Source organism: Carya illinoinensis, chromosome 3, assembly GCF_018687715.1.
Source record: "Carya illinoinensis cultivar Pawnee chromosome 3, C.illinoinensisPawnee_v1, whole genome shotgun sequence".
Classification (NCBI taxonomy): Eukaryota; Viridiplantae; Streptophyta; class Magnoliopsida; order Fagales; family Juglandaceae; genus Carya; species Carya illinoinensis.
This window is the reverse complement of record NC_056754.1, coordinates 20,044,127-20,069,291: the sequence shown is the minus strand read 5'-3', so window position 1 is coordinate 20,069,291 and position 25,165 is coordinate 20,044,127. Positions and strand designations below refer to the sequence as shown.

At 34.1% G+C, this 25,165-nt stretch overlaps 2 protein-coding genes across 2 annotated transcripts; one reads left to right on the top strand and one right to left on the bottom strand.

The window, feature by feature from the left end:
- Positions 1 to 13,385: 13,385 nt before the first annotated feature.
- Positions 13,386 to 16,679, bottom strand: LOC122303697 (cytochrome b5, seed isoform-like). The gene is made up of 3 exons (XM_043115595.1): positions 16,294 to 16,679; positions 13,960 to 14,026; positions 13,386 to 13,789 (listed from the first exon to the last, which is right to left on the bottom strand). The coding sequence occupies exons 1-3, from the start codon at positions 16,378 to 16,380 to the stop codon at positions 13,539 to 13,541; spliced, it is 405 nt and encodes a 134-aa protein (XP_042971529.1). The 5' UTR covers positions 16,381 to 16,679; the 3' UTR covers positions 13,386 to 13,538.
- Positions 16,680 to 19,781: 3,102 nt separating this feature from the next.
- LOC122305569 (60S ribosomal protein L13a-4-like) lies at positions 19,782 to 24,984 on the top strand. The gene is made up of 4 exons (XM_043118164.1): positions 19,782 to 20,095; positions 20,234 to 20,350; positions 20,542 to 20,629; positions 24,576 to 24,984. The coding sequence occupies exons 1-4, from the start codon at positions 19,824 to 19,826 to the stop codon at positions 24,717 to 24,719; spliced, it is 621 nt and encodes a 206-aa protein (XP_042974098.1). The 5' UTR covers positions 19,782 to 19,823; the 3' UTR covers positions 24,720 to 24,984.
- The last annotated feature ends 181 nt before the right edge of the window (positions 24,985 to 25,165 follow it).

The following is a 25,165-nucleotide window of genomic DNA, read 5'->3' as shown; positions in this document are numbered from 1 at the left end:
CCAATCGGTAAATTGAAATTTATTTATTTGATAATTGGAAATTGGTCGTGAATGTACTGTTTTCTACGTTGGCCGTGAATGTATTGGGGAGGATGATGGTCTTTTTCAACCGTTGTGTGTTAGTTGGATGGACTTTGAAGGCTGCGGCCTACGTGTTTGTGGAAATGTCACAAAGAAAGTCAATAACACGATTGTATTTTACTTGTATGAGTTATTGACATATTGTATTTTAATGTTCTTCTATGTTGTTTATGGGTTGCTTGAATGTAGATTTCTGGCCAAATGGTGTTTTAATTTTGGTTTCAAAATTATGGGTTCCCTTTTTTGGTTTACAAATACATATTGTATTTTACTCTTATGCTACTTGTTTATGGGTTCCCTTTTTTCCCACTGTTAATTCTATCCACTTCTCTGATGTTAAGACTCTTAAATGGGTAACGGGATATAAGGCTTTTGCCAATAAAGTTTGGCAAGTGTGTTGTGTAACTTGTGTTACACCTTGTGTGCTATCTTCCAAACGGCCCACGTGGACAAGACTGTAATCCCACTTCAATTATGGAAACTAATGCTACCCTTAAGAGAAACGCTATGGGCCAGTGTCTCCTACAAGCGCTTTTTATCGGAGATCAATAGGGAAGTGCCACGTAAGAGACTGATAAAGAATTCAAAGTCTCTGCACTGCAGGTGATTATCGACCTCCTCCTGACCCCCCTCTCTCTCTCTCTCGATCTCTCGATCCTTACGTCTGCAGAAATCCCTACCTCTCTCTCCTTCCCTCTCCTTCACTAAAGCATCGAGCCTTCCACTCCATTTGCAGACCCAAACATTCCCAAACTCTAGAAATCATCCACTCGTATTTTCCCTGCAATGAGACAGGTTACTTCTTATTTTCCCCATTAGGCGAAAATCTGCTTGCAATTAAAAGTCATGGTCTTTATTGGTTGAATTCAAATATACATTTTTTAGATGTTCTAACATATGTAAGTCCCTCTCTATGGTCATGATGGTATAAAGAAAGCGGGTGGTCATGTAGTCTTTGTTTGGTAAAATTCTTGGGCGTTTTATGCAAGTGAGGTTTTCATCATTTGGCGACGGTGTCATTCTCTTTGTTTGTTGTTTACAGGGAATGTTGCGCTTTTCATTGTTATGGTGGAGAGAGAGAGAGAGAGAGAGAGAGAGAGAGAGAGAGAGAGAGAGAGAGAGAGAGAGAGAGAGAGAGAGAGAGAGAGAGAGAGAACATAAATAAAAAATTAGATCCTAGAATTTGGCTTTCAAGAAATACTAGTTGAAGGAGCGATAGAAAATTTTTCAAATAGAAGTTTCGATCGAGATGGTATCTAGAAAGACTCTGTTTAAGAGTAAAAATTATTGACATGCCATATTGATCGGGAGGTCTCGGAACTTACCTTATGGATTTTGGAGGAGATAATGCAGATCTAGTTTGATTAAAATTGAGGCTTAGTAAATAGTAACTATAGTGGGACCATTGTGTGCCATTTTATACTGAAGTTCTATAAAATCTCTGTTTCTCTATCTCAATGCTTCTATTTCGTTTTTCCCTTACTGGGGTTTTATAGCTGGAAAAAGATCATTTCAATTCTAGAATATCCATTTAGGAACTTTGCACACCTTGTGGGAGCACTCTTTCTATTTTTTGCAATACCTGGAGGAGATGGAAGGAAAGAGATGGAAGGGGTAGAGAGAGAGAGAGGTTAGGGATGGTTGTCGTGAAAGAGAGGGAAGGAGAGAGACGGAAGGACAGAGAGAGAGTGTTAGGGATAAAGAGAGCTTTTGGAGATGAAAGGAAGCAGAGATGAAAGAAGCTTCTGGAGAGAGAGGGGCACCATTCCTCATGAATCCCTTGCAGCGCAGCTCACAAAATCGAAATTGTAGCCCTTAGGTGACACTATGCTATTGGACTCCGATAAAGAGAGCTTAAAGGAGGCACTGGTCTAAAGTTATTCTCTACCCTTAAACCCAACTGCTCAAGTTATTTTGTAAGTAAATGCTAGGGTAGTGATCCTTAACAGTAGGGTAGTGACACTTAACAGTAGGCAATTACATTACAAGAATTGAAACTAAAGAAAGACAGATTATAAGACAAAAGGGTACCAGAGTCTTCCCTTTCACAGTCCTCTAATGATCCAATCTTGAAAAACCAACAATGTTTAACATTAAAATGTCAGTTAATAGCTATCAATAATACATTTTTTTCCTAACCAGTGAAAATAGAAATGGGATTAAATGAAGACATCAAGTAGCATAAGAGTACCAACATATGTGGCTATTCAAATTCAAGAAGTAATTAATGAGACTATTTCACGATTTGCACAGGATCAATAAATATTAAATCCTATTGAATAACAACTCTAATTACTAAAAACTTAAAGTCAATCAACTTTTAGACTACAAATATTTAGTGAATAACAACTCTAATTACTAAAAACTTTTAGACTTCAGATTATAGACCAACTTTTGTAGTCTATGAATGATTGCTTTGATAACTATTGAGCCCAGGTTTTATGCCTACTTTTTTGCCTTCTTGTTAGTTGTTATTTGGGTTAATTTGTTATGATGTCTATGGAGTGTTACTATCAAACTCTTGTATTTTGTATGTGCTTTGTGGGAAGTTATGTTATTATGTTGTAATAATGACCAACCATGTTTCTTTTTTATAAAAAAAGATCAATAAAAAATGGCAAGGAAACTCATACTCACGAAAGCATGTACATGAGATCAGTACAAACTTATAATAATAGCATTAACTCTATAACAGAAAGTTAAAAAGATAAAAATCAGTAGTGCCCTAGTAACATTGAACATACTAATTTGGCTATGAATTGCAAGATATTCAAATTCCAACCACATGCTGTCTTAAGCACAATTCAAGTTGATCATACCCAAAAGCCTTATAGCCACAAAACTACCTGATACTGCAACCCGTACAAAAGCCCCCCAATAATTTGCAAAAGCCATGCTAAAAATAAAATAAAAAGCATCATAATACACCTTAAATGATCTTCATCATAAATCATGTTTCTATTTTAACCCTTTATTTAAAAATGGAAACAAAATCATTTTCGGCTTCCATTTGCAATACAAGTGAGAAAAACATTAAAGACTGCTAGCATAATTGTTTACTTAAATTTACATTAGACTATTTTCTAACCAATAGAGACAAGTGAGAGCATAAAGACCCACCAGCTGTGTCGATCATGTCATCCATCATTACTGCTACTTTTCAGAAAAGGAATCAAAGAAAATAACATAGCAAAAATCGTATTCATACAAATATTCATAGAGTGAGAGTTATTAATGTTATAGTATGAAACATTATTAACATACGTAATTACTTCTAACATGAGACTGGCCAAATGAATTCATTATGCATGTCTATAGCTGATTGTTTTATTGTTTATTGTTTTTTTAATAAACTTCGTAATTTTTGGAACTAAATGTGTCAGATTTCAAGCTATGGAGGAAGAACCATATGGGACCCCAGAACAAGATTAGGATGCCACAATTCCGTCCCCAGTACCGAGATCCAGACCCACTTCCAGAACACAAACTTCACGTGCAAGTAGTCGATTCCCACTCTCGATAAACATAGAAGATGAGGATACATTTAATGATGAGGAGGAGATAAGTATTGGGGATGAGCCGGATGTACCACCACCTTCATCCGCGAGGGCCAGACCACCACGTCCACGATCAAATAAAAAAAGGTCGTGGACGTGGGAACATTTCACAAAGGTTGATGGTGATCCCTCGGAATCGCACGCAGCTTGCAACCATTGTGGCACAGAAGTTGCATGTCATTCAAAGAAACAAGGCACTGCTGGTTTGATATCACATCTAAATAGTTGCCAGAGGTATAAGATAGCGAAACGATTGGTGGCCCGAGATCAGACAACACTAAGTTATGAAACTTCTACTGCGACTGATGGTACACAATCCAAGAAAATGGTCATCCCTCAATACAGTGAGAAGATGTTGAGAGATGCGTTTGCCGAGATGATCATTGAAGATGAGATGCCTTTTACTACAGTTGAGAAAAGAGGATTCTGAAAGTTTATCAAACTTATTAAGCTACGATTCCCATTGCCGTCACGGTATACAGTGATGCGAGATTGTATAAAAAGGCATTTGAAAGAGAAGGCTGAGATGAGACAAATGTTTGTGACGACCGGCCAGAGAGTCTCATTTACGACTGAGACATGGACGTCTATACAGAATGTTTCCTACATATGTATTACAGCACACTACATAGACAGTTCATGAACTTTAAAAAAACAGATTATTGGATTCAAAGAAATAAATGATCATAAAAGTGCATCAATTGGGACAGCGATGGATGATTGCTTGAAAGATTGGGGAATTCAGAAGGTTTTATACATTACAGTTGACAATGCCAGTACTAATGATACTACAATTGAATGGTTCAACCGAAATATGAGAGTGAGAGATGATGTCATCCTGGACTATGAGTTTATCCATATTCGTTGTTATGCTCACATAATCAACCTAATTGTGACTGAGGGGTTAAAAGAGGTTGACGATTCCATTACAAAAGTTCGCAACATTGTGCGGTATGTGAGGGCTTCCCCGCAAAGGCTGAAAAAATTCAGGGTAATAGAAGAACAACTTGGGATAAAACATTCTCGTACGCTGTACTTGGACGTTCCCACTCGATGGAACTCTACATACATGATGTTGGATGTGGCACAAAGGTACCAAAAAGTGTTTAAGTGGATGGAGGTGGAAGATGGGGGTCTTAAGTATGCTTTGTTGGAGCTTGCAGGAAAGGGGCTCGGTCCACCGGACACACATGATTGGACGAGTGTAGGATTCTTTGTCACATTTTTGCAGATTTTTTATGATATTACAATGAAAATATCTGGATCCGCATACACGACTGCAAACTTGTGGTTCAGTCAGATTTCGACACTACACCACCACTTGGAAGATGGTTGTGATGACCTTAGCAGACTGTTATCTGGTATGGCTTGGAGGATGTTGTCCAAATATAATAAATATTGGGGGAAAATTGAGAAGATAAATAGATTACTCTTTGTGGTTGTGATCCTTGACCCCCGAATCAAGTTGGCCGTGATAGAATATTGGGCAAATTCCGTCCTCGGGTCAATGAAGGCTGCATCATTTATTACAGCGCTGAAAACTGATCTCGATGACTTGTACAACAACTACAAAAATAGTGGACAACCTTCATCTTCAACGGGTACCTCACACGTGACTTCGACACCTCCCTCTGATGACTTTAGCCCGACTGACACATTGCCTCGACGCTGTAGGAATTACGACATCATGAATGAGTATCATCAGCTCGTTGCATCGAAGAATATTATGGGGTGTACTTTAGAGGTTGAACGGTATTTTATGGAAGAGGTCGAGGCACCTAGTCCTGCATTTGAGATATGCATTTGGTGGAAGGCTAATTCCATTAAGTATCCAATCCTTTCCCGTATTGCCCGAGATATGCTAGCCATTCCTATTACGACGGTTGCATCTGAGTCGGCGTTTAGCACTGGAGATCGAGTCTTGGATGCTTTCCGGAGTTCTTTGTCATCGTCAACCGTAGAGGCCTCGTTTGCACACAGAATTGGATCAGTGATACACCCCTTGGACTAGATAGCATTGGCATTGATGATGAGAGCTATAGGCTTGAAGATGGTAACCTTATTTTATTTGTTTTTTTATTATTGATTATTTTAATTGTTTTTATGATTTCATAAATTTATTTAATTTATATTTTTTTATCATTTCACAAATATAATTGTGAACCTCAGTATAATTGCTGATGAATGATGGAGTATGGATAAAGATAAGTTGATATCAGAATTAACTTAATCTTTATTAGTATTAATGGTAATTAAATTTTATTTTTACTGTGTTCAATTTTCTGTATCAATATTTGGTTACATTTATTGATTGAATACTTTTTTATCTTAATTTCAGGTACTTCAAATAACCAAGTACGATGCTGCAAAGTGCAAAGGATGTTTTTTATTTTGGTTGAATCAAAATATTTATTCTTATGGACTATTTAATCAAACTTTGAAATAGGCTGTTATTCATATTATTAATTGTTTAGGACTTTCTGAATTATGTATAATAATTAATTATGCAGTCTAACGTGTTCAAACATATTTGACCTTTTGCATTGAAAATATTGTCCATAATACTCGTTATACCCGAAAAATTAATTAATTCATTAATTAATTATACGCTTTAACGTGTTCAAGCTTTATATATTTCAAGAAAATTGAAAATAACAATAAAATCTATACAAAAATACCTCAAATTTATATATAAAGTGAGAGTTTTTATGAAATAAGGATAAAATAAATTTAAAAAAAGATAAAACGTATCAAGTTGGCCGAGTCGGAATTAAAGTCGGAAGTCGGAATTCCAGCCCCGATCGGAAATCTGACTACTGACAGTAATCGAAATTTCGAATTCCGTTCGGATTTCGGAAGTCGGAATTCCAAACGGAATTGAACTCCGATTCCTCTCAGAATCGGAATCGGAGCTCGATTTCGACTCCGACAAAAGTCGGAGTCGGAAGTCGAAATTTCGATTCCGACGAGCACAGCCCTATTTCGATTCCGACGAGCACAGTCGAAATTAATTAATTCATTAATTAATTATACACTTTAACGTGTTCAAGCTTTATATATTTCAAGAAAATTGAAAATAACAATAAAATCTATACAAAAATACCTCAAATTTATATATAAAGTGAGAGTTTTTATGAAATAAGGATAAAATAAATTTAAAAAAAGATAAAACGTATCAAGTTGGCCGAGTCGGAATTAAAGTCGGAAGTCGGAATTCCAGCCCCGATCAGAAATCTGACTACTGACAGTAATCGGAATTTCGAATTCCGTTCGGATTTCGGAAGTCGGAATTCCAAACGGAATTGAACTCCGATTCCTCTCAGAATCGGAATCGGAGCTCGATTTCGACTCCGACAAAAGTCGGAGTCGGAAGTCGAAATTTCGATTCCGACGAGCACAGCCCTAGTTCTGGTTATGGTTATATAAGAATTGAATGTCCAAATTTCAAGAAAAGTAAAGGAAAAGCATTGAATGTCACACTTAGTGATAGTTTAGAATCTGAAACTTCAAGTTCATGATCTGATTATGACAAGGCTTTTTCTACTGTTAATGATTTTTCTGATATTGAGCCAACAAAATCTGAAAGTCATGATAACAATAGTGATTTGAAGGTTACTCTAGTTGTGGATGATCATGAGTTGAGTTTACAATAAGCTTACAATGATGTGTGTGAAGAAGTGATCAAATTAAAAAAACTCAATAAGAAGTTGTACAAGAAATTCATTAATATGGAGAGTGAGAAAAATAACTTGTCTGAGGCATTCAAAATTTTTGATATTAAAATAGCAAGATTAAGGGATCAAAAAATTGCATTAGAAAAGGAATTGGAAATGTTCAAGAAAAAACAGCAACACAAAAATTAGAAGAGATGTTGAGTGTTCAAAAGATGAGTAGTGATAGAACTGGCCCTTGGGTACACGACTTTAAAAGAGAAAGAAAAACTTGTCTCATCATCCGCTGCCACAACTTCCAAAGTATTGTTTTTGTTAAAGGAAGTCAAGATAAGAGTTTTCAAAATCATGTTGAACCTAAACCAGTTTATTCAAAAAATCTGTATGGTAGATTTATTCCTACTTGTCATTATTGTGGTGTTGTTGGTCATACAAGGCTAAATTGTTTTAACTTGAATAAAATGAATAAAAACAAATGTGAAAGAAATCCAAAAAGGAAAGGAAATAGTTTAGAAAATCAAGTTTGTGATATGAGTCAACAAATCAATTTTTTAAGTCTCAAAATTGGTGAACTAGTAGATTTTTGCTTTCAAAATAAAGAAAAGATCATACAAAGTGATGTTGATAAAAAGAATAGGCCAAAATTTAAAGCAAAGTAGGTGGTCAAAGAAGATGCCATGTCACATTAATTGATAGGACTATTTGCATGTCCTTTCATTCTTTATATTATTGCATTAGTCTAGGACATGTATTTTATTTTTCTGTTTTGCTTTTATATTTCTGTTTTTCAGTTTTAAATAAGAAAAATATAATATATATAAAAAGAATTCCTAATTTGGTTCAACGATTTTCTTTAAGGAAAGTACATGCTTGATATGTCAAAATTTGAGCACTTGTGTTATCACTTAATAAATTTTTGAATCTATACATTTCTCTATTTTGTGCGATTCACTTTGTGCATACTAATCCTATGGATTATCTTGGCAAACTTCATTTTCAATGCACAGTGAGGAACTTATATGTATGTATTTTATAATTAAAGTTCACATTATTTAATGAGATGCTCATCAAAGAGAGAGAGTTCATGCCTTGAATTGACTAATACTAGTTGAACCTAGTACATCAATAAAGGGCTCTCATCTTACCAAACACAAAGAGTTGATCCATATAGAAAAAATCGGTATTAATTCATTGCGGAAAAAGATAAACACCCTACACGGATCTACCACATTAAGTTCTTATAGAAAAAATTGTTGCTCTAATTATTATGGAAAAAGATGAGCAACAAACATGAACACAAAAAGGGGGTGTACAAACTAGTGTTTAGAGGAGATGCTCATGTATTTAGGCCCTAGCATAAAGTTTGACTTTTAAGGTGAAACAACAAACTCTTGTGAGCATCTATAAGAAGCAATCATTCATGAATAAAGGTATAAAAAATATATTGAAGAAAGAAGTTCATAAAAATGCTATGTTATAAGTATACTCGCTCACACACTTACATGAACTTTGACATTGATGATCTTATGAGAAGTGAACATCTATAGTGATTGTTGCAAATAAGAGGGTGTACTCTATTGAATTTGTTTTGTGAGTTACACTATATTTGAATTAAGATGCATTTAGGCATGTTACTTGCCCTATTGTTTTTTTTATAAAAAAAAAAAAATCAATTTATTTTGTTATTTTTTTTTTCTAATCTCTATTTTTTTTTTTGGATTTTTTTTGGTTTATATAAAATAAATACAAAAATAAAAATATAAAATTTTTTTGTTATTTATTTTTGGGTTAAGATGGTGTATTGTGTTTTTTTTTTTTTTGAAACAAAATGTATAAGTCCCAGTGGGACTTTTTGGTCTAGCACATGCACTAGAGAGTCAAGCCTTAAAGACTTAAAACCCATCTATTGTCTCTTTCATTTGCTCCCAGCTCCCGTAACTAAGCACTTCTCTATACCCATTTTCACGGTCTTTTGGCTCTTTCATGCAAGACCCATTTCACGATGTCCCTTTCATTTTCTTCTCTTCATTTTCCATCATCAAGGTAAGTATACTCGAATTAACTGATTTTTTTTTTCTTTTTCCAATTTCATGTTCGGCATATGGATAGATAAAGTATGTGTGGATGGTTTTGATTTTAAGGAGCATTGGGCTGTTTTGTTGAGCTGAGTTGCCTGTAAATGTGTTATTTTTTTGTTATATTTACTTTATACATGTATTGAGAACGATTTTTGAGTGGATTCTTGATCTTTATCATTCGGTTTTCATAGTATGCCCACCAAGTGTTTGTTTTTTTATCTCAACTAAATTGTCTCAATCTTTTGCTCATTATTTAACATACATTCATGCTCATACATCATGTGCATTTAATCCATGAAAAATTGAGACACATGAGAATTGTTCATCATGCATTTCTTAGTGTCTTCATCTTAGCATACATAAGTGATATTTACTCTATTTTGTATCTTGTTAGATTAGTAACAAAAAGGGGGAGTATTGGAAGAGCAAATTGGAATATCTTGATATTGTGAAATTTAGGGGGAGTTTGACTAAGTGGAGTTTAATGAATTTGCTGAAAATAAAAAAGGGGAGAACTATATACTTTAGGGGGAGCAGCAGAATATTGAGGGGGAGAACTAAGTATTGAACATGGTTATTGATGATGACTAGAACACTTTCTTTTTGTAGGTTTATATTACATCTAACCTTTGATTATTATTGAGACTAGTTTTAATGAATGTTCTATGCCATTTCTTATCATTACTGTATTAAGATATTTTTCACGAGATCTTGATTTGCTGGTTGTTTTTGTCTTAGGTACACACTACATTCATCAAGTTGGTTTTGTGACTGATTTGCTAAATGGAAGATTGTATATGCAAGACATTTATCGAGTTGGTTTTGTCACCAATCCGCCAAAGGGGAAGATTGTAAAGGTAAAAATTAGATAGAATTAGATGATTAAATGATAAGGTTTATCTTATCATTATTTGATTAAATTTGGATGAATGTAAAATAAGTATTGCTTTGTATCTAAACAATGTTGAGTCTATCTAGAAGTCTTGGGTGTTGTTTAGATAAGTTTTTGACGTTAAAATCGAGTTATGGAAGATTTGTATTTATCCAGAAGAAAGTTGAACAGATTTTAGTCAATAACAGAAGATGTTATCGCGAAATGTTAGCAGTCCGTCGGAACACGTTTTCACGACTGTTGCTAACCGTCAGCATAGTCCTACTGTGACTAGAACTCTTTCCAAACTTTCTATTTAAAGGGATTCGGTTTTGTATCTTTTTAAGGACTTGGAGCCACGAATTTCAGAGAATATATTCTGAGCATTTCTAAGAGAAAATTTACTTGAGAATTTTCATTGAGTTTTTTTTTTTATCTCTTCTTGAGTGTGATCATGTTTTGAGTGTGAAGGAACATCGATTGAATTTCAGTCTCTGGAGTTCCAGAAGGGAAGTCAACATTTGAAGATCGCAAGAGGTTCTAGTTACTACTGAAGTAAAAGATAAACGGGTCGTTTGTCTAGGCAAGTAAGAGAGTCGAATTGCAAAGGTTTTGTAATTGATTATTGCTTGTAATTGCTCTTCAAATAATAAGATTGACTTTCCTGAGTTTGGCTGCCCCATAGGATTTTACCTTTAAAGAGTTCTTTAAAAGGTTTTCTTTCGTAACCAATCATTGTGTCTTACAAGTTTGATTATTTATTTTGAAGTATTTGATTCGTTTCATAATCTTGATAATTGAGATTTGACCTATTTATTTAAGGAAATTGATAGACAATTTCGTAGTTTTACAAGAATACGTTAGGAATTTCACCGTTGGTGCCCTTTGGCTTTTAGCAAGTCATGGACAGTACGATTGGGAACAATCAAGAACACATTACCAGGAACCAAAACTGCCTCAGATTTAACCACAATCCATGGAAACTCAAACACGTCAGTCCGAGTAACGCAGTGCCTGGGGTTCCTCTTCATGACTTCTGCAGCAGTTATAGGTTGCGTATGAATCTCCACATACCTACCCGGATGCACCAGTTTGAGTACTCCTTTCTCCCTTATTAGGGCTCCCATTGTCTCTCTTTCTTTGCTTAGCAGACAGGACTGACTATATCGAATTCAAGGAAAAGAGGATTTGAGGCAGCCCATGTCTTCCTCTTTTATAATATCCCTTCTTGACAAAAAAGATGGCAATTCCAATGGAAGAGTCTTTGGAAACCATGATAGCTTGTTTCAAGGTTCCTTCTTTGATAACTTTGTTTAATTCTTCAGATAGATCAGGATCAGTTATCTCAAAAGATCCCTTTTTTCTTTCGAGGAATAAGATCCTTTTTTTTTTTTTTTTGGCGAAATACTGTGTTTATGTGCATGCAGTTTGGCCACAGGCTTTTCTTCTCCTTTTTTTTCCTTTTTTATTATTATTATTATTATTATTTTTTTTTTTATATTTCTAATGTTATATGGATGCATGAAAAAAAATGATTCTTTGGGCCACAGAATGGAACAAACTTGTCGTCTCATGTTAACAGGTATGAAGATACGTTTCCATCTTTCAGCTTTGAATAAGAAAAAAAAATGATGCTTCTGGCCTCGGAGCATATCCTAAAGATTACAGGTATTCTTCCCGAATTCATTCCTCGTCATTAATGCATGGATAAATCACCAAGAGATATTTCATGGGGAAGAAGTTGAGAACATGCTGTACGTACGTAGCTTTACTGTCTTAGTACCCATTTTCAACATGTGTTTTCCTTGGATTCTGTTACATGATAACATTTCAAAGCAAGGACTGGGGATTGAATAGCCTTTCAGAACAGCCATTCATTAAAGTGGTTTTCCAGTGGGTTTTGGGATGACAATCAGTGGTTTTGTAACTTCCCCAAATGCCTCTCAACTCTTTTTGGTTGTCTTGACAGATGTTTTTGGGTTAGGTTCATCTTCTAGGTCTCCAAATATTGAAAACAAATGAAACTACATAAAAAAGCCAGCTTATCGACTACAAGTAGCTAGAACAGTACTATGGCCATCTGATGTTAGAACTGGAATACACAACAGCCTTCTATTTTTATGACGGGGGAATCCATGACATGTTAATTTTTTCATGTTGCACACAAGCTCATTGATTCGAAATTGACGTGGAACTAAATTTGAAATATATGTTTAAGCCCATCAATATATATATGCGTTTAAGAAGTGCTATAGCCATAAAAAGATCTTATAAAAGTAAATTCACATATTGATATAGTTTCGTATAATACGTTAGAATTACTTTATAATAAAAGTAGTTTAACAATCTAACATACCACATCTCATCATGTCAACTTATAAATTTATTTTTATAAAATTATTCATAGCTAAAATATTTTTATATCCGGATACTGTGATTCTACATCCTGGGAAGGTACGGTATACTTCATTTAACAGGTCAAAAATGTCATCCAAGATGTATATTGTATATCATGCACAATATAGTTTAACAATGACAGCTGTAATAGACGCCATAGGATACAACTTACCTTCCTTTCTACAATGTGATTCATGCACTCAACTTACTTTGTCTTTTATCTTGTCTGGATCATTATTTTTTGAAGAAATAAATCTTAAGCATGAAAAAGAGATACCGAGGAAGTCCTTTAAGCATGACATGAGCATCATGGTGGAGACCAGCTTGTCTATATGCTCTTGTAGTCCAAGGCCAAAACGGCTCTCTCGGGAGCAAGAGTCACTGCAAAAACATCTCTAAAATTTCATATTTTCCATAATAGCAACAATTGGGAATACTTGGTCATTGAAAGGAATAGAGTATGTCCTGAAGATGCCCGAGCTCATGTCAACTGAAAGAGATGACATTACCAACGGCCTTGTTCACGACAAAATTGCTTTCTGCATACGCGGATGGCCTTTTAATTGAAACAAAGCATATATGTATGACACTATGAGGATAAAGGGCTCCTGGTGAGATAAACTTCGCAATATCTTCAAACCGGGAGACCTAGGTACTTTTACCAATGGCATCTCGGGGACAGAAGAACATACCTGAGACTTCACAGGAAATTACACTCAAGGAGGAAAACTGGAAAACAAACACGTAGTCATTGGCATTGCCAGAAACCAGTCAAACACAATTGCCTTAATATTAACCGTTCCAAACACAAATAAAAAGGGGTCATACACTGCCCTTACAAACTTATTGTAAATTTCATTCTAAATTTCGCTTGTGGTACAAATTATGTGGACTTGGCATAGAAGCGAAGGCCGACTGCCAAACCCAAGATTAGAAGGGGAACCAGAAACTGGAGTAGCTTGATTATGAACTCTGGCGTCTTATCCTGATTGTAGTGAGGCTGTTTGGGAGGAGTGTACTTGACCTTGGAGGGGATGCTTGACGAATCGATATCTCCTACATAGAACTCATCCATCATTGCTCTTGCACTGCTACTGTGGCCAACATCCTCAAAATCATCAGTTGCATCCTTTCCTGCAAACCATTTTTTTTCAGTAAACAAATTTTTTTTTTATTAATAATCAGAATAGGCAAGATCCCAAGTAGCCTCCTGCCCTGAGAACCATACATTACATTGGTGGTAACAGCAGATATTTACAGATGCAAAATTAAATATATCAAAACACTGAAGCTTATTATCATACCTGTTGCCGACAACAACACGTCGTCACCACCAGGATGATCCTCCAAGAATTTTGTCACATTAAATACCTGTTTCAGGCTTCCAGGACATTAGCATTCCGTATATTCAAGGATATTGCAATTGGAAGACCACAATGTGACTCATCAAGTTGAATGAAAGCCAAGCATGATAAAGATTACCAATATTAATGTTCATTCACCTGCACATAATTGTTCCCGGCCCCTTGAAGCTTGAGCCTAGTGAAGTGCTCAAAAGGTCAAAGGAAGTTTTCTTAGACACTAAGCACACAAGCAATTTAGCATAAATTGGTAAACAATTCCTATAAAAAATTGTTGTGAACACTATATCTTCTAACTTATTTGTATTTTCACTTCACTTTTCTGTAAGTGGACGCCATTTTGAGTCTAGGATGTTTCATCTGATTATACTAACTATACCAAATATTTTGTAGTCTTAGGAGATTTCTCATGCTTTCTGAAATTAACTGTATACCCCTACTTGGTAATGTACTTCCCCCTATCACTTCTAGATAAACGTTTTTTTTTCTTTTTTCTTTTTTTCTTTTTTTTTTTTATAAGTAAAAATTTTATTCAACAAATGTAATTGGCAAAGCCCATTACACAGGGAGTATACAAAAGAAACACCTAAATACATTCAACTACTAAATCAGCGAGGACAGAAACTCATGAACCGCCCCACCATTCAAAACAATAGCTGAAAACCAACAAAACAGGGAAAACATAAAAAATTTCCAAAGTTCTTCTATAGTTCTTTCCCTATTATTAAAACACCTCTCATTCTAGCTAAATGTTAGTCAATGAAACATACTTGAATTCAAAAAATACGAATTAATTGAACCGTTCCCATTCATGAATCTCTGTTCTGCTACTAAGAATAAATAACTAAGGTCTTAAGTTTTAATCCTTCTAAAAATAGAGGTAATGGTATCAATGCAAGATTATTCTTCATTATCGCTTACAAAATAAAGTTATTACTTATATAAAAAAAAGTTATTCTTCATTCTTCATTTATTCTTTTTTTATAAGTAAAATTTTATTCAACGAATGTAATAGGTGAAACCCAAGTACACAGGGAGTATACAAAAGAAAGGGATATTAGAAGTTATTCTTCATTATTAACAACATGATCTCTGGCTTGTCAATTCCTACGAAATCTTCAAAGTCCTGCTTATATACTCTAAAGAGGTTTTCCTTTCTTTCCACCCTAAGAAACTTGTGCTTTGGTGGACAATCAAAGTAAATCCTCCTCTCATTCCAATCCCAACTATGTCACAATGGTAAATTCAGATATGAAGCGTATAAATGCTTTGTGATCAAGATGTCCTACGAGAGAAGACTGATCCCTCAAAAATATCAGGTAGCACAAAAACAACATAACAAAACTTCCTTCAAATTAATTTGAGGCACAGTGCAAATTCGACAGATACAAGCTCCTTTTTTTTTTTTTTGACAAGCTCCTTTAATGACCAAAGTGAGAAAATGGGAAAACATCGAAAAAAATCTATACAAAACAAAGAGTTTGTTATATAAGAGATATAAAACGAGTAGAGACAAGCATATTATATTTCTAATGAAAACTTACGACAGAGTTTCTAAAGTTGAAATCAGATTTTCGGTTATATTATTCATATTTTGTCACCTCAGTATACAACTTAGTAAGATAAATGAATTAAAGAGTAGTAAAAAAATCTCTAGGTGACAATGAAAAAATTTAAACCATTTAGTTGAAAGTAATTGTTAAACTTTCATAACCCGAAGCAAAGGAGAATGCATCGTGCAATCCATCTAGCCAATCCCAACATTGAAACTGAGGGCCCCTCTACAACGAAACGGTAGGAACGTGGCAACCAATCTCATTTTTTAATCCTGTTGATCTTGCATGTCCGACCAGTCAAGTTTAGGTCCCAACATTTGCATGCAAATCATATGTAATAGTATTTTCTTATACAGATCCTGGCCTCAGATTCATATATTTCCCCAGTTACATAGCCGAATCCCACGAGCAAAAAGGCCAAGATTTATTAAGGATCTCTACCCAGAACAATCAAAAAAACAGAAAGAAAACTACGAATTAAACGGACAAAAAAGAACTTCCCTACACACAAATAGATAGCATCCAAACCCAGATGCAAACGACTCAAATCTCCCCGACCCCATTCCCAGTATATCTTATCCATTGAACAACATCAGCGCTACATTCCCACCGAAACCGCAGGGAAAAAAATTACAAAACTCGTCAAAGCAAAAACACAAACCTATGATGGTTTTAGTCCAAATTGAATCAAGTCCTGATCACACAGAAAGATACAACATACCTTGCCATCAATGACAAGCCAGCAATCTTTGGGGTCGTTGTGCTCAGAAACCTCAGCTAGAGTGTAAACCTTGCGTTCTCCGCCCATTGCTCCAAGGAGGTCAAGACCACTAAGACCCTTTATCTCTTCGAAGGCTTTGAAACAGAGCACAGCTCGTGTGGTACGCCTTTGATATCCAAAGGCAAAGTTTTGGGTGGATTTCAAAGGAAAAACAGAGATGGGTTGGTGAAGACAATAGCAGATTTGGTTCGGATGGTGGGTTGGTGAGGGTCGGATGGATTGTCACAAACCTACTCCGCCTGGAAGTTGTTGTGGCTCATAAATAATTATAATACGATACTACATTTGGTTCAGACCGCACACCTTCGTTGAAAATAAGATGCCTCCAACAGACGGAAAAAGTCCAGTAAAAGTGACCAAGGGAATGGCTAGGAACGAGGTAAAGATGATGATTTTGTAAATAATAATAAAATAATTTATAAATAATAGAAAGATATTTTAAATTAATTATTTATTAAATTTTAAAAAAAAAGGTAAAAAATTAAATAAAAAATATTATAAAATTAAAATATTGTTAATTTTTTAATATTTTTTTTATTTTAATATTTGATAAAATTAAATTGTTTGTTATTTTTTATTTGATAGTTTCAAAAAGTAGTAATGATTAGTTTGAAAAAATTGTAATTATTAATTTGAAAATATTTGTATTTAAATGATATTTAAAAATTAAATAAGATGAGATAAAATTTTCTTCCAAACATCCCCTAAATTGACTTTGGTTAAAAATAAATAAATATTGTAAAAACCTTTCATGGTAAGAACTAGATTACAAAAAAAGAAAAATTTAGTTGCAAGTATAAATGTGTATTAATATGTGCACTAATTTAATATGATTAGTCAAAAAATAGATTTTATTGAAAACAGTGTTAATTTAAATTTTAAATATGAAGGAATCAGTATTGATACGCAGATTAGTACGCGACTTTGTTTATACGTAATAAAACTCTACAAAAAATTCATGATATTAGACCATCATGGAAAAAAGGAAATACACAAATATTACTCATTGTATTAAATAAAGAAAAATGTTTTAGTTATAAAAAAATTTCATGGAAGTAAGTTTACAAACTGACGTGATTTGATATAATACATTAGATTCTAAAATTACTTTTATTGTATAATAAATATAACATATCATATAAAATCACGTCAATTTGTAAATTTATTTTTATATAATTTTTTTTTTCGTAACCGTGGCACTTCTCTTAGATAAAACCAAGACAGATGTATTAAGTGGATTATATAATACTTACTAATTTTAGAATAATTCTTTTAACAATATAAAATATTTAATAAATATTATACGATTTATCTTATATATTGATCTCTTTCTCATTCAAAATCATTAAATCCAAGTACAAGTTTGAGAGATTCGTTACTTTTTCAGTATGATGGGATTATAGTTTTTGTTTTATAATTTGATTACTGCATTATTCATCAAGAAAACACTCATTTCACATTGAAACACGAAAAGATTGTTTGTTGGACAGTCCAATATTTCAACCACCTTAATTTTCCCACGTTTATATATTTTTTTTCATAAAATGATGTTGGACTTTGTGTTGAATTCCAAGGATGAGAATTGATAAAACGTGAGTGGGTCGTAAAAAATGGCTGCTACTGCAGAATTCAGTCCACGCCAACATGTCATTTGGGCATTTTGACAGCTCAAGGCCGAATCCAGGATTTGGCATTGTGAAAAGCCCATGGTTTTTAGGCAACGAGGATGGAGGATTTGAACTCGGATCTCATCCTTTAAAAATTGAAATAGTATATTGGCGAGAATTAGGGCTGAACAAGAACCGGCCTGACCAGTTGCCTCGATAGAGATCGGCATTCAGATTTAGGAATCAGTTGAAACTGATGGAGAACCGGTTGGCCGACAGCATAGATTAGTTCAAACCATCATCGACCGGTTTGAATCAAGAAAAAATTATCAATCGATCGATCCCATCTATTATATTTTATTTTTCGAATATATGTATATAAAACGGTGTTATTTCACTCATTTTTCAGGTCCGAAGGTTTAAACCAAATGACACCGTTTTGTACTAAGTTTGATAACCTCCATCTTTTTCTTCTTCCTCACGTCGTCTTCTTCCCTGCACTGCGTCTAAATTGTCTACAACCCTCTTTCACAGGGATGTCGTTCTTCTTCTTCGTGGCATTTCTCCATCATAGAGACACTGACGGCAAATCAAATATTGTGTTGATGCACGTCGAAACCAATGTGATCGGTTTTCTCTCCCACAGTCGATCTGTTTCAATTGATTCTAAACAGCTTTCTCCCACGTCGGTGAGGTCTTGATTTTGCACTGAAACCGACCCTGATACGTCGGTGTATAGCCCTAGTGAGAATATGTTTACCCAATTTGCAATCATGCTTTTAAGATAAATAATAAAAAAAATTATATTATTCATTTATGAGGATAAAATTAATTAAGAAAATTTATATTTGCAGCTCTAACATGTGCAAGTCTTACATATTCATTTTGAAAAAAAATGGATAAATTTGAGATCCACAAAAAAAAAATATATATATATATATATTATTTTTTAGTGGTAGACCTTACTTTTTTCAAAAAAAGTGTCCGTAATTTATACACTTTAAAATTATATCTAACATTACTCATTAATTAATAGCTCATAGAATCCATCAAGGAAGATAACAATTTAACCCACTTTTTTAGGGAATACTTTTAAGTCAATCTAAAGGCACATTCTGTAAGCATTCATCCACCCATTTCATAAGATATTCATTAAAAAGTTATAGGGATATCCTTTATTTTTAATTATAAAAATGACAGAAAAATTATGGATTTAATCGTCACGTGATTTGTCGAAGAAAATTTTAGTGCTAAAAAATAAAATAAATATTAGAAAATATAATTATGAAATTTTTTTATATTTAATTTTAACATGAAAGTGTATAAATTATAATAAATGATTGTATGACAAATTTATCCAAAATCTATTATTTGGATAAATAAATAAAGTTTAAACTTTAGTAGGCAAAAATGGAGTAGCCCAATATGAAGAAGGCCGGGCTTAAGACTGGGCTCAGCTTTTTACGTGGACTGAATTGATAAAGTAAGGATCGAAAGGTAACGATAATCTTACTATTCTTTTATTATTATTTTATTATTTATAATATATTTATTTTTTATTATTTTTTAACATTTTTAATTATTAAAAAAATTTTTAAAAATATATAATTTTAATAATAATTACCTGCTTAATTATTAAATAAAAAAATTTTAAAAATAATTTAAAAATTTAAAAATAAAAAAATAATAATAAAATAGTATAAGGCTATCATTATTGAAAGACTGAATAGGGCCAGTTACAGGCTCTACAGCCCCAACCCAGAACCCCTAGCTCGCACCTTTCAGGCTCTCTCCATTGTTTTTGTGTGAGAGAGAGAGAGAGAGAGAGAGAGAGAGAGAGAGAGACGCTGAGAGTGAAGGAAAATGGTGTCGGGTTCTGGGATATGCGCGAAGAGGGTGGTTTTGGACGCAAGGCACCACATGCTGGGGCGCTTTGCTTCGATCGTGGCAAAGGAGCTGCTGAACGGGCAGAAGGTGGTGGTGGTGAGGTGCGAGGAGATATGCATCTCCGGAGGACTGGTCCGCCAGAAGATGAAGTACATGAGGTTCCTCCGCAAGCGCATGAACACTAAGCCCTCTCACGGCCCCATCCACTTCCGTGCCCCTGCCAAGATCTTCTGGCGCACCGTCCGCGGGTCAGTCCCACTCGGTCATTTCTTTTCTTTGAGTTTTTCCTCCTTGTTTTTGGGAAAATGAGAATGTCCTGAATTTTTGTTGAAAAATGTCAGTTTTTTTAAAAACAATTTTTTGGGGAACCGGTTATATTTATGTAGGATGATTCCACACAAGACGAAGCGTGGGGCAGCGGCGCTTGCCCGATTGAAGGCATACGAGGGTATTCCCCCTCCGTACGATAAGACCAAGAGGATGGTTATACCCGATGCTTTAAAGTTAGTTTTCCTTTCTAAATTTTTTTTTTTTATGAATATATATATATATATATATATATATATATATATATATATAAACAATTCCAAGTAAAATTTTGTTACTTGAAATTGTTTTTGCTTTGGTATTTGGTGGCTTGTGGGTTTCTGACTCATATGGGTACAGACTGGTTTGGTCTGCAACGGATGTGCAGGGTGTTGAGGCTTCAGAAGGGGCACAAGTACTGCTTGTTGGGCCGGCTCTCATCCGAGGTTGGATGGAATCACTACGACACAATCAGGGTAAGATGTCTGCTTCTCCGCTTTTCAATCTTTCTGCTTCACCTTACTCTCTATTATTATTAGTTCTTAGTAGTCGACATGTCATTCCCTGAATAGACAGTGAAACTACACTTTGTATGACGCCCCCAAATTCCGTTTGGGATCGGACAGACATTTGAAGCGTCGAGACATGCAACACAAGGTTACCTGCCCCCGTTCATGACATATAAGATGCAATGTTCCTAACATGCATCTAACATTATGCAATATTCGCAGCGGATAATTTTTTTCTTTAGCAATACTATGCACCAAATTGAAAATATCCCAAATGCTTAAAACATACTTCATACATAAAGACCCATTGAATAGATCACAACACTAATCCAAAATGGTTATAATCCAAAAAGTATTAAAGATGCAACTCCATTGTACAAGTAGTAATTTACGTTAACTACTATATTAACATTGACGTCGCACCGTCGCTTAGTCAACTGTGTCTAGTTGATCAGCTCCTGATTCTCCTTCAAGTCCTGTAACAAGATCTACCATTTGGGGGGAATGGTAGTTGAGACTACCAAAATGAGATTTGATTACAAATCTCAGTAAGTTAACAAAAAAACTTCCACACAAGCTAATGATGCATGCATGACAGTAAAAGCATAAATGCATAATCAAATTCATAAGTAATTAAAGCATAACTTGGCGTACAACATAGCATAATTGACATAACTTAAATTGAAACATGAACTGAACTTGACTTGACATGAACTTGATCTGAAACTTGACTTAACATGAAAAATACATACTCCACAGTTGTTGTGGCCCCATGTATTCTACACAAACTGAATGTACTCAAGATGAAACGTGACTGGAATACAAAAGGACTGAAGCTCTGACGTAACATAACGTGACTTGAACATAACTTGAAATACATGACCAACTTGAGATAGAAACATTTCGTAACATGGCATAACATATAACAGACAACATATTTAACATGACATACTTGTAATGTATAGTAATACACGACAGAATATATTATGTAACAGATAAAAATTGATGACAGAATAAATTCTGTATAATAGACAATTACGTAATAACTTGGCATGACATGACATATATGATAACACACATACATACACTGTAGTTCCTTTACTTAGCACACATACACAGTAGACTGCTAGTAAGTTAAAAGCTAACTTACCTCGATCTCCGCGTTTCTTATAAAACTTCAAGTGCGACCACGAGGAACTGTAATTAGTGATTCTAAAAATTAGAACTAAATTACTAATAATTTGAAATATGGAAAATACTAATTTAGAGAGTAAAATTTTTTTACTCTCTACATGTGGGAAAATGACCGTTTTACCCATAACTTAAGGATTTTGCATACTAACTCCAAAAGTTTCCAAAATTTACATTCCTCATGTAAATTTTGTCCTAAACTTAAATATCAACTCAGAAAAATTTAAAACAAAACACAACTATGAAGAACACACTATGGCCGAAACATCCATAGGCCATTTCCCTTGATTTTTGTTGCAATTCCTTCCAACTTCAAAACTCATGCTTAAACCAAAATTTTGCAACAAACATCTTCCAATCCTAAGTTCAAAACCATACTTAAAACATCCATTTAGAAAAAAGCTAATAATTAACATCAAACTTTTTTGTAAAAAGATCCAAGCACTTGAATCACAAGTTTTGACTTTAAATCAAAACATCTCCAAGAATTTCAAAAATCAAATCTTACTTCTAACATATTCATAATATCATCCTAACATCAACCATGCTTTAAATCATCAAACTAAAGTCACCAAAATCACAAAATAACATTTGGAGTTTTTGGTTTTACACTTAGTCCAAAAACAGAAACTTTTTTCTCAACTAGTTTTGATAAATCTCTTGATCTATGACTTATAAATATATGATCTTCAAACCAAACCATCACATGGTTTAAAAAGATGTCCTAAAACATATATAAACTTCTAATTCAAGATCACATGGTTAGAAATTAACCAAAATATAAATTTAGCCAAGAATATCCACACTTTGGCTTATTTGAATATCTCTTTGCATAAAATTTCATATCTTTGAAACTAACATCAAATATCTTCAAAATAATAATATAACATGTATATAAGATACTTAGGATCCTCCAATAAAATTATTAAAGTCATTAGAATAGGTTTAGACCACCAAAGAGTTAAACTTTCTCAAAACAGAAACTGTTTTTCTTCTTCCAGTTTCTAAGTTTCTAAATCTAAGAAAATCTTTCATCAAAACCTTTAATCATGCAAAAATCCTCAACCAATAGTCACATATATATGTTAACAATACTCCATAAAAATTTCGGACCAATATCTATCCATTAGCTTGGTCAAAAACTCCAAACTATAACATATTCTCTAGTTTATCTCCTAGAATGACCTTTCTATAGTTTACACAATATTTTACTGACCAAATAATCTTCAAATGGGATAAATAAGATATCCATGTAAACTAGACTCAAAAAGGAACAACTTATATGAATGAGACTTTATGATAAAACACTTACAAAAGCTTCAAAATGGGTGTGCAAAAGACCTCCTAAAAGCTGTCCGAGAGAGAGTGTTTGATATTCTTTCAATGGAAAGTGTAAATGAAGATAATTTCATGGGGAGAGGTGGCTGGAGATACTTATGGATGAGATATGGAAGAGATGAGGCTGGAGTTGAGAGTTGAGTGTAGTTTTCTCCTATCCAAAATATCTATAAAAGATTATCTCATAATATTCTATCTAATAGTATCTACAAAAAATCAACTTAAGATATTTTTATCTAATAATATCTATAAAAATCAACTCAAAATATTTTTACCCAATAATATTCATGAAAATTACTTCAAGATATTTCTTTTTATCCAATAATATCTACAGTTTTGAACAGACGTTTTGTCCGAAAATATGAAAAAATGTTATTGCGCCATAAGACTTTAAATAACCCTCCGAGTCTAATGGCACAAACCATAATACATTTTGACACTTCTAACTATCTCCAATAATCAAAAACACACTTCTGATACCATAGTAAATAATAAAACTAACTATATAGTTAGACAAAAACCTATACGATTAATGGATTCGTGAAAATTTATGGGGTTTTCACGAGATTCTTAAAGTTAATAGAAATTTCACAATTGAATTTCTAGCAGGCTGTTACACTTTGTGCCCAAGATACTTGGATGGTTTTGAGGTAGCTGTGTTTTATATTGTTGCTTAATGACGCCTGTGGATTTTCAGTAAGATTGACATTTGTGATGTTCGTTAAGTCAACAGAAGTCACTGAGCTGACAACTGTACTCTTTCATGTAATGTCTATTATTATTGTGGTCTTTGTGTGATATGTAGATCATTCCTTGTTTAAACGCATGAAAGGTGAAGATTCTCGAATCTCAACCTTTATATATTGGTCATGTGCCTATATTGGGTATCGATACCATGGAACTACACCCTATTGCATTGGGATCTCTTGCATTTTTATGTTTTCCTTACTGCTGGGGATTTAACATTTTGCACCGGACCGATGGTTTTGTTTTCTTCTTGCTTCACTTGTCCCAGTGCAACTTTCAATCACCAGGCTACTTATTAGTCTTGTATATCACATATGCCTTCCTTTTTGCCTGTATTTTTATTGTCTGATACTGAGGTGTAGGTAATTTATTACGGCAGTGTTCTTTGATGTGAACTTATGGCCTTTAATTTTCAAATGCTCAGATAAATGTTGACCATTTTTAAGAAATGATTTTTCAAATACCCCATGATTTCTGAAGAGGTAAAATTTAGGATGGTGGAAGTAAGAATTGTAATCCTTTGGTACTTAGGTGAGGTGATAATTGTTTGGTAACATGATCATGCAGGCTTTCAATTGTTGATTTTCTAAGTAACATTATGAGCAGAAAGAGTTTGCTGACTATGATTTTCTCTCAGGAGCTGGAGAAGAAGAGAAAAGAGAGGGCTCAGGTTGCATATGACAAGAAGAAGCAGCTGAACAAACTTGGGGTGAAGGCTGAGAACGCTGCAGAGGAGAAGCTGGGCTCCCATCTAGACATCCTTGCTCCCGTTAAGTACTGAAATTTTAGTGGGAGTTGCATACAGTTTTGACGTGGATTATGTTGAAATGAATCTCCTGTCAGTTTTGTTGTTTGCTTGAAATGGTAATTTTGATAAATTATGATTAACTACATATTTCTAATGGGTCTTTTTTTTTCTTTTTTTTTTTAATATTTTTTAAAGGAAAGAGAGGATACTCACATGTCTAATTGGTTGTCTGTAGAATATTCATAATTTTTATATGCTCAATTGTTGATTTCATGCACCCTCATGTCAGGGTGTCTCACTGTCTCCAATGGATGGCTATGTGGGCAATGGTGGGCTCCATAGTTTTTATGTGGCTGTCTGAATAATGAGTACAATTTGTCGTGGCTGATTTAGGTTGCTATCTTCCTAAATAGCTTGCAGCGGTTTGAGATCAAGGTGTTATTTTTTTTCCCATTTGAATCTCACGGTTCGTGCTGCTC

Excerpts from the sequence above, each read along its gene's own strand:
- LOC122303697 (XM_043115595.1), bottom strand. The coding sequence starts at position 16,380 with ATGGGCGGAGAACGCAAGGTTTACACTCTAGCTGAGGTTTCTGAGCAC. Across the intron at positions 14,027-16,293 it reads GGCTTGTCATTGATGGCAAG|GTATTTAATGTGACAAAATT; the intron begins GTATGTTGTATC and ends AGCCTGAAACAG. Across the intron at positions 13,790-13,959 it reads CGTGTTGTTGTCGGCAACAG|GAAAGGATGCAACTGATGAT; the intron begins GTATGATAATAA and ends AATGGTTTGCAG.
- LOC122305569 (XM_043118164.1), top strand. The coding sequence starts at position 19,824 with ATGGTGTCGGGTTCTGGGATATGCGCGAAGAGGGTGGTTTTGGACGCA. Across the intron at positions 20,351-20,541 it reads GTTATACCCGATGCTTTAAA|GGTGTTGAGGCTTCAGAAGG; the intron begins GTTAGTTTTCCT and ends ACGGATGTGCAG. Across the intron at positions 20,630-24,575 it reads ATCACTACGACACAATCAGG|GAGCTGGAGAAGAAGAGAAA; the intron begins GTAAGATGTCTG and ends ATTTTCTCTCAG.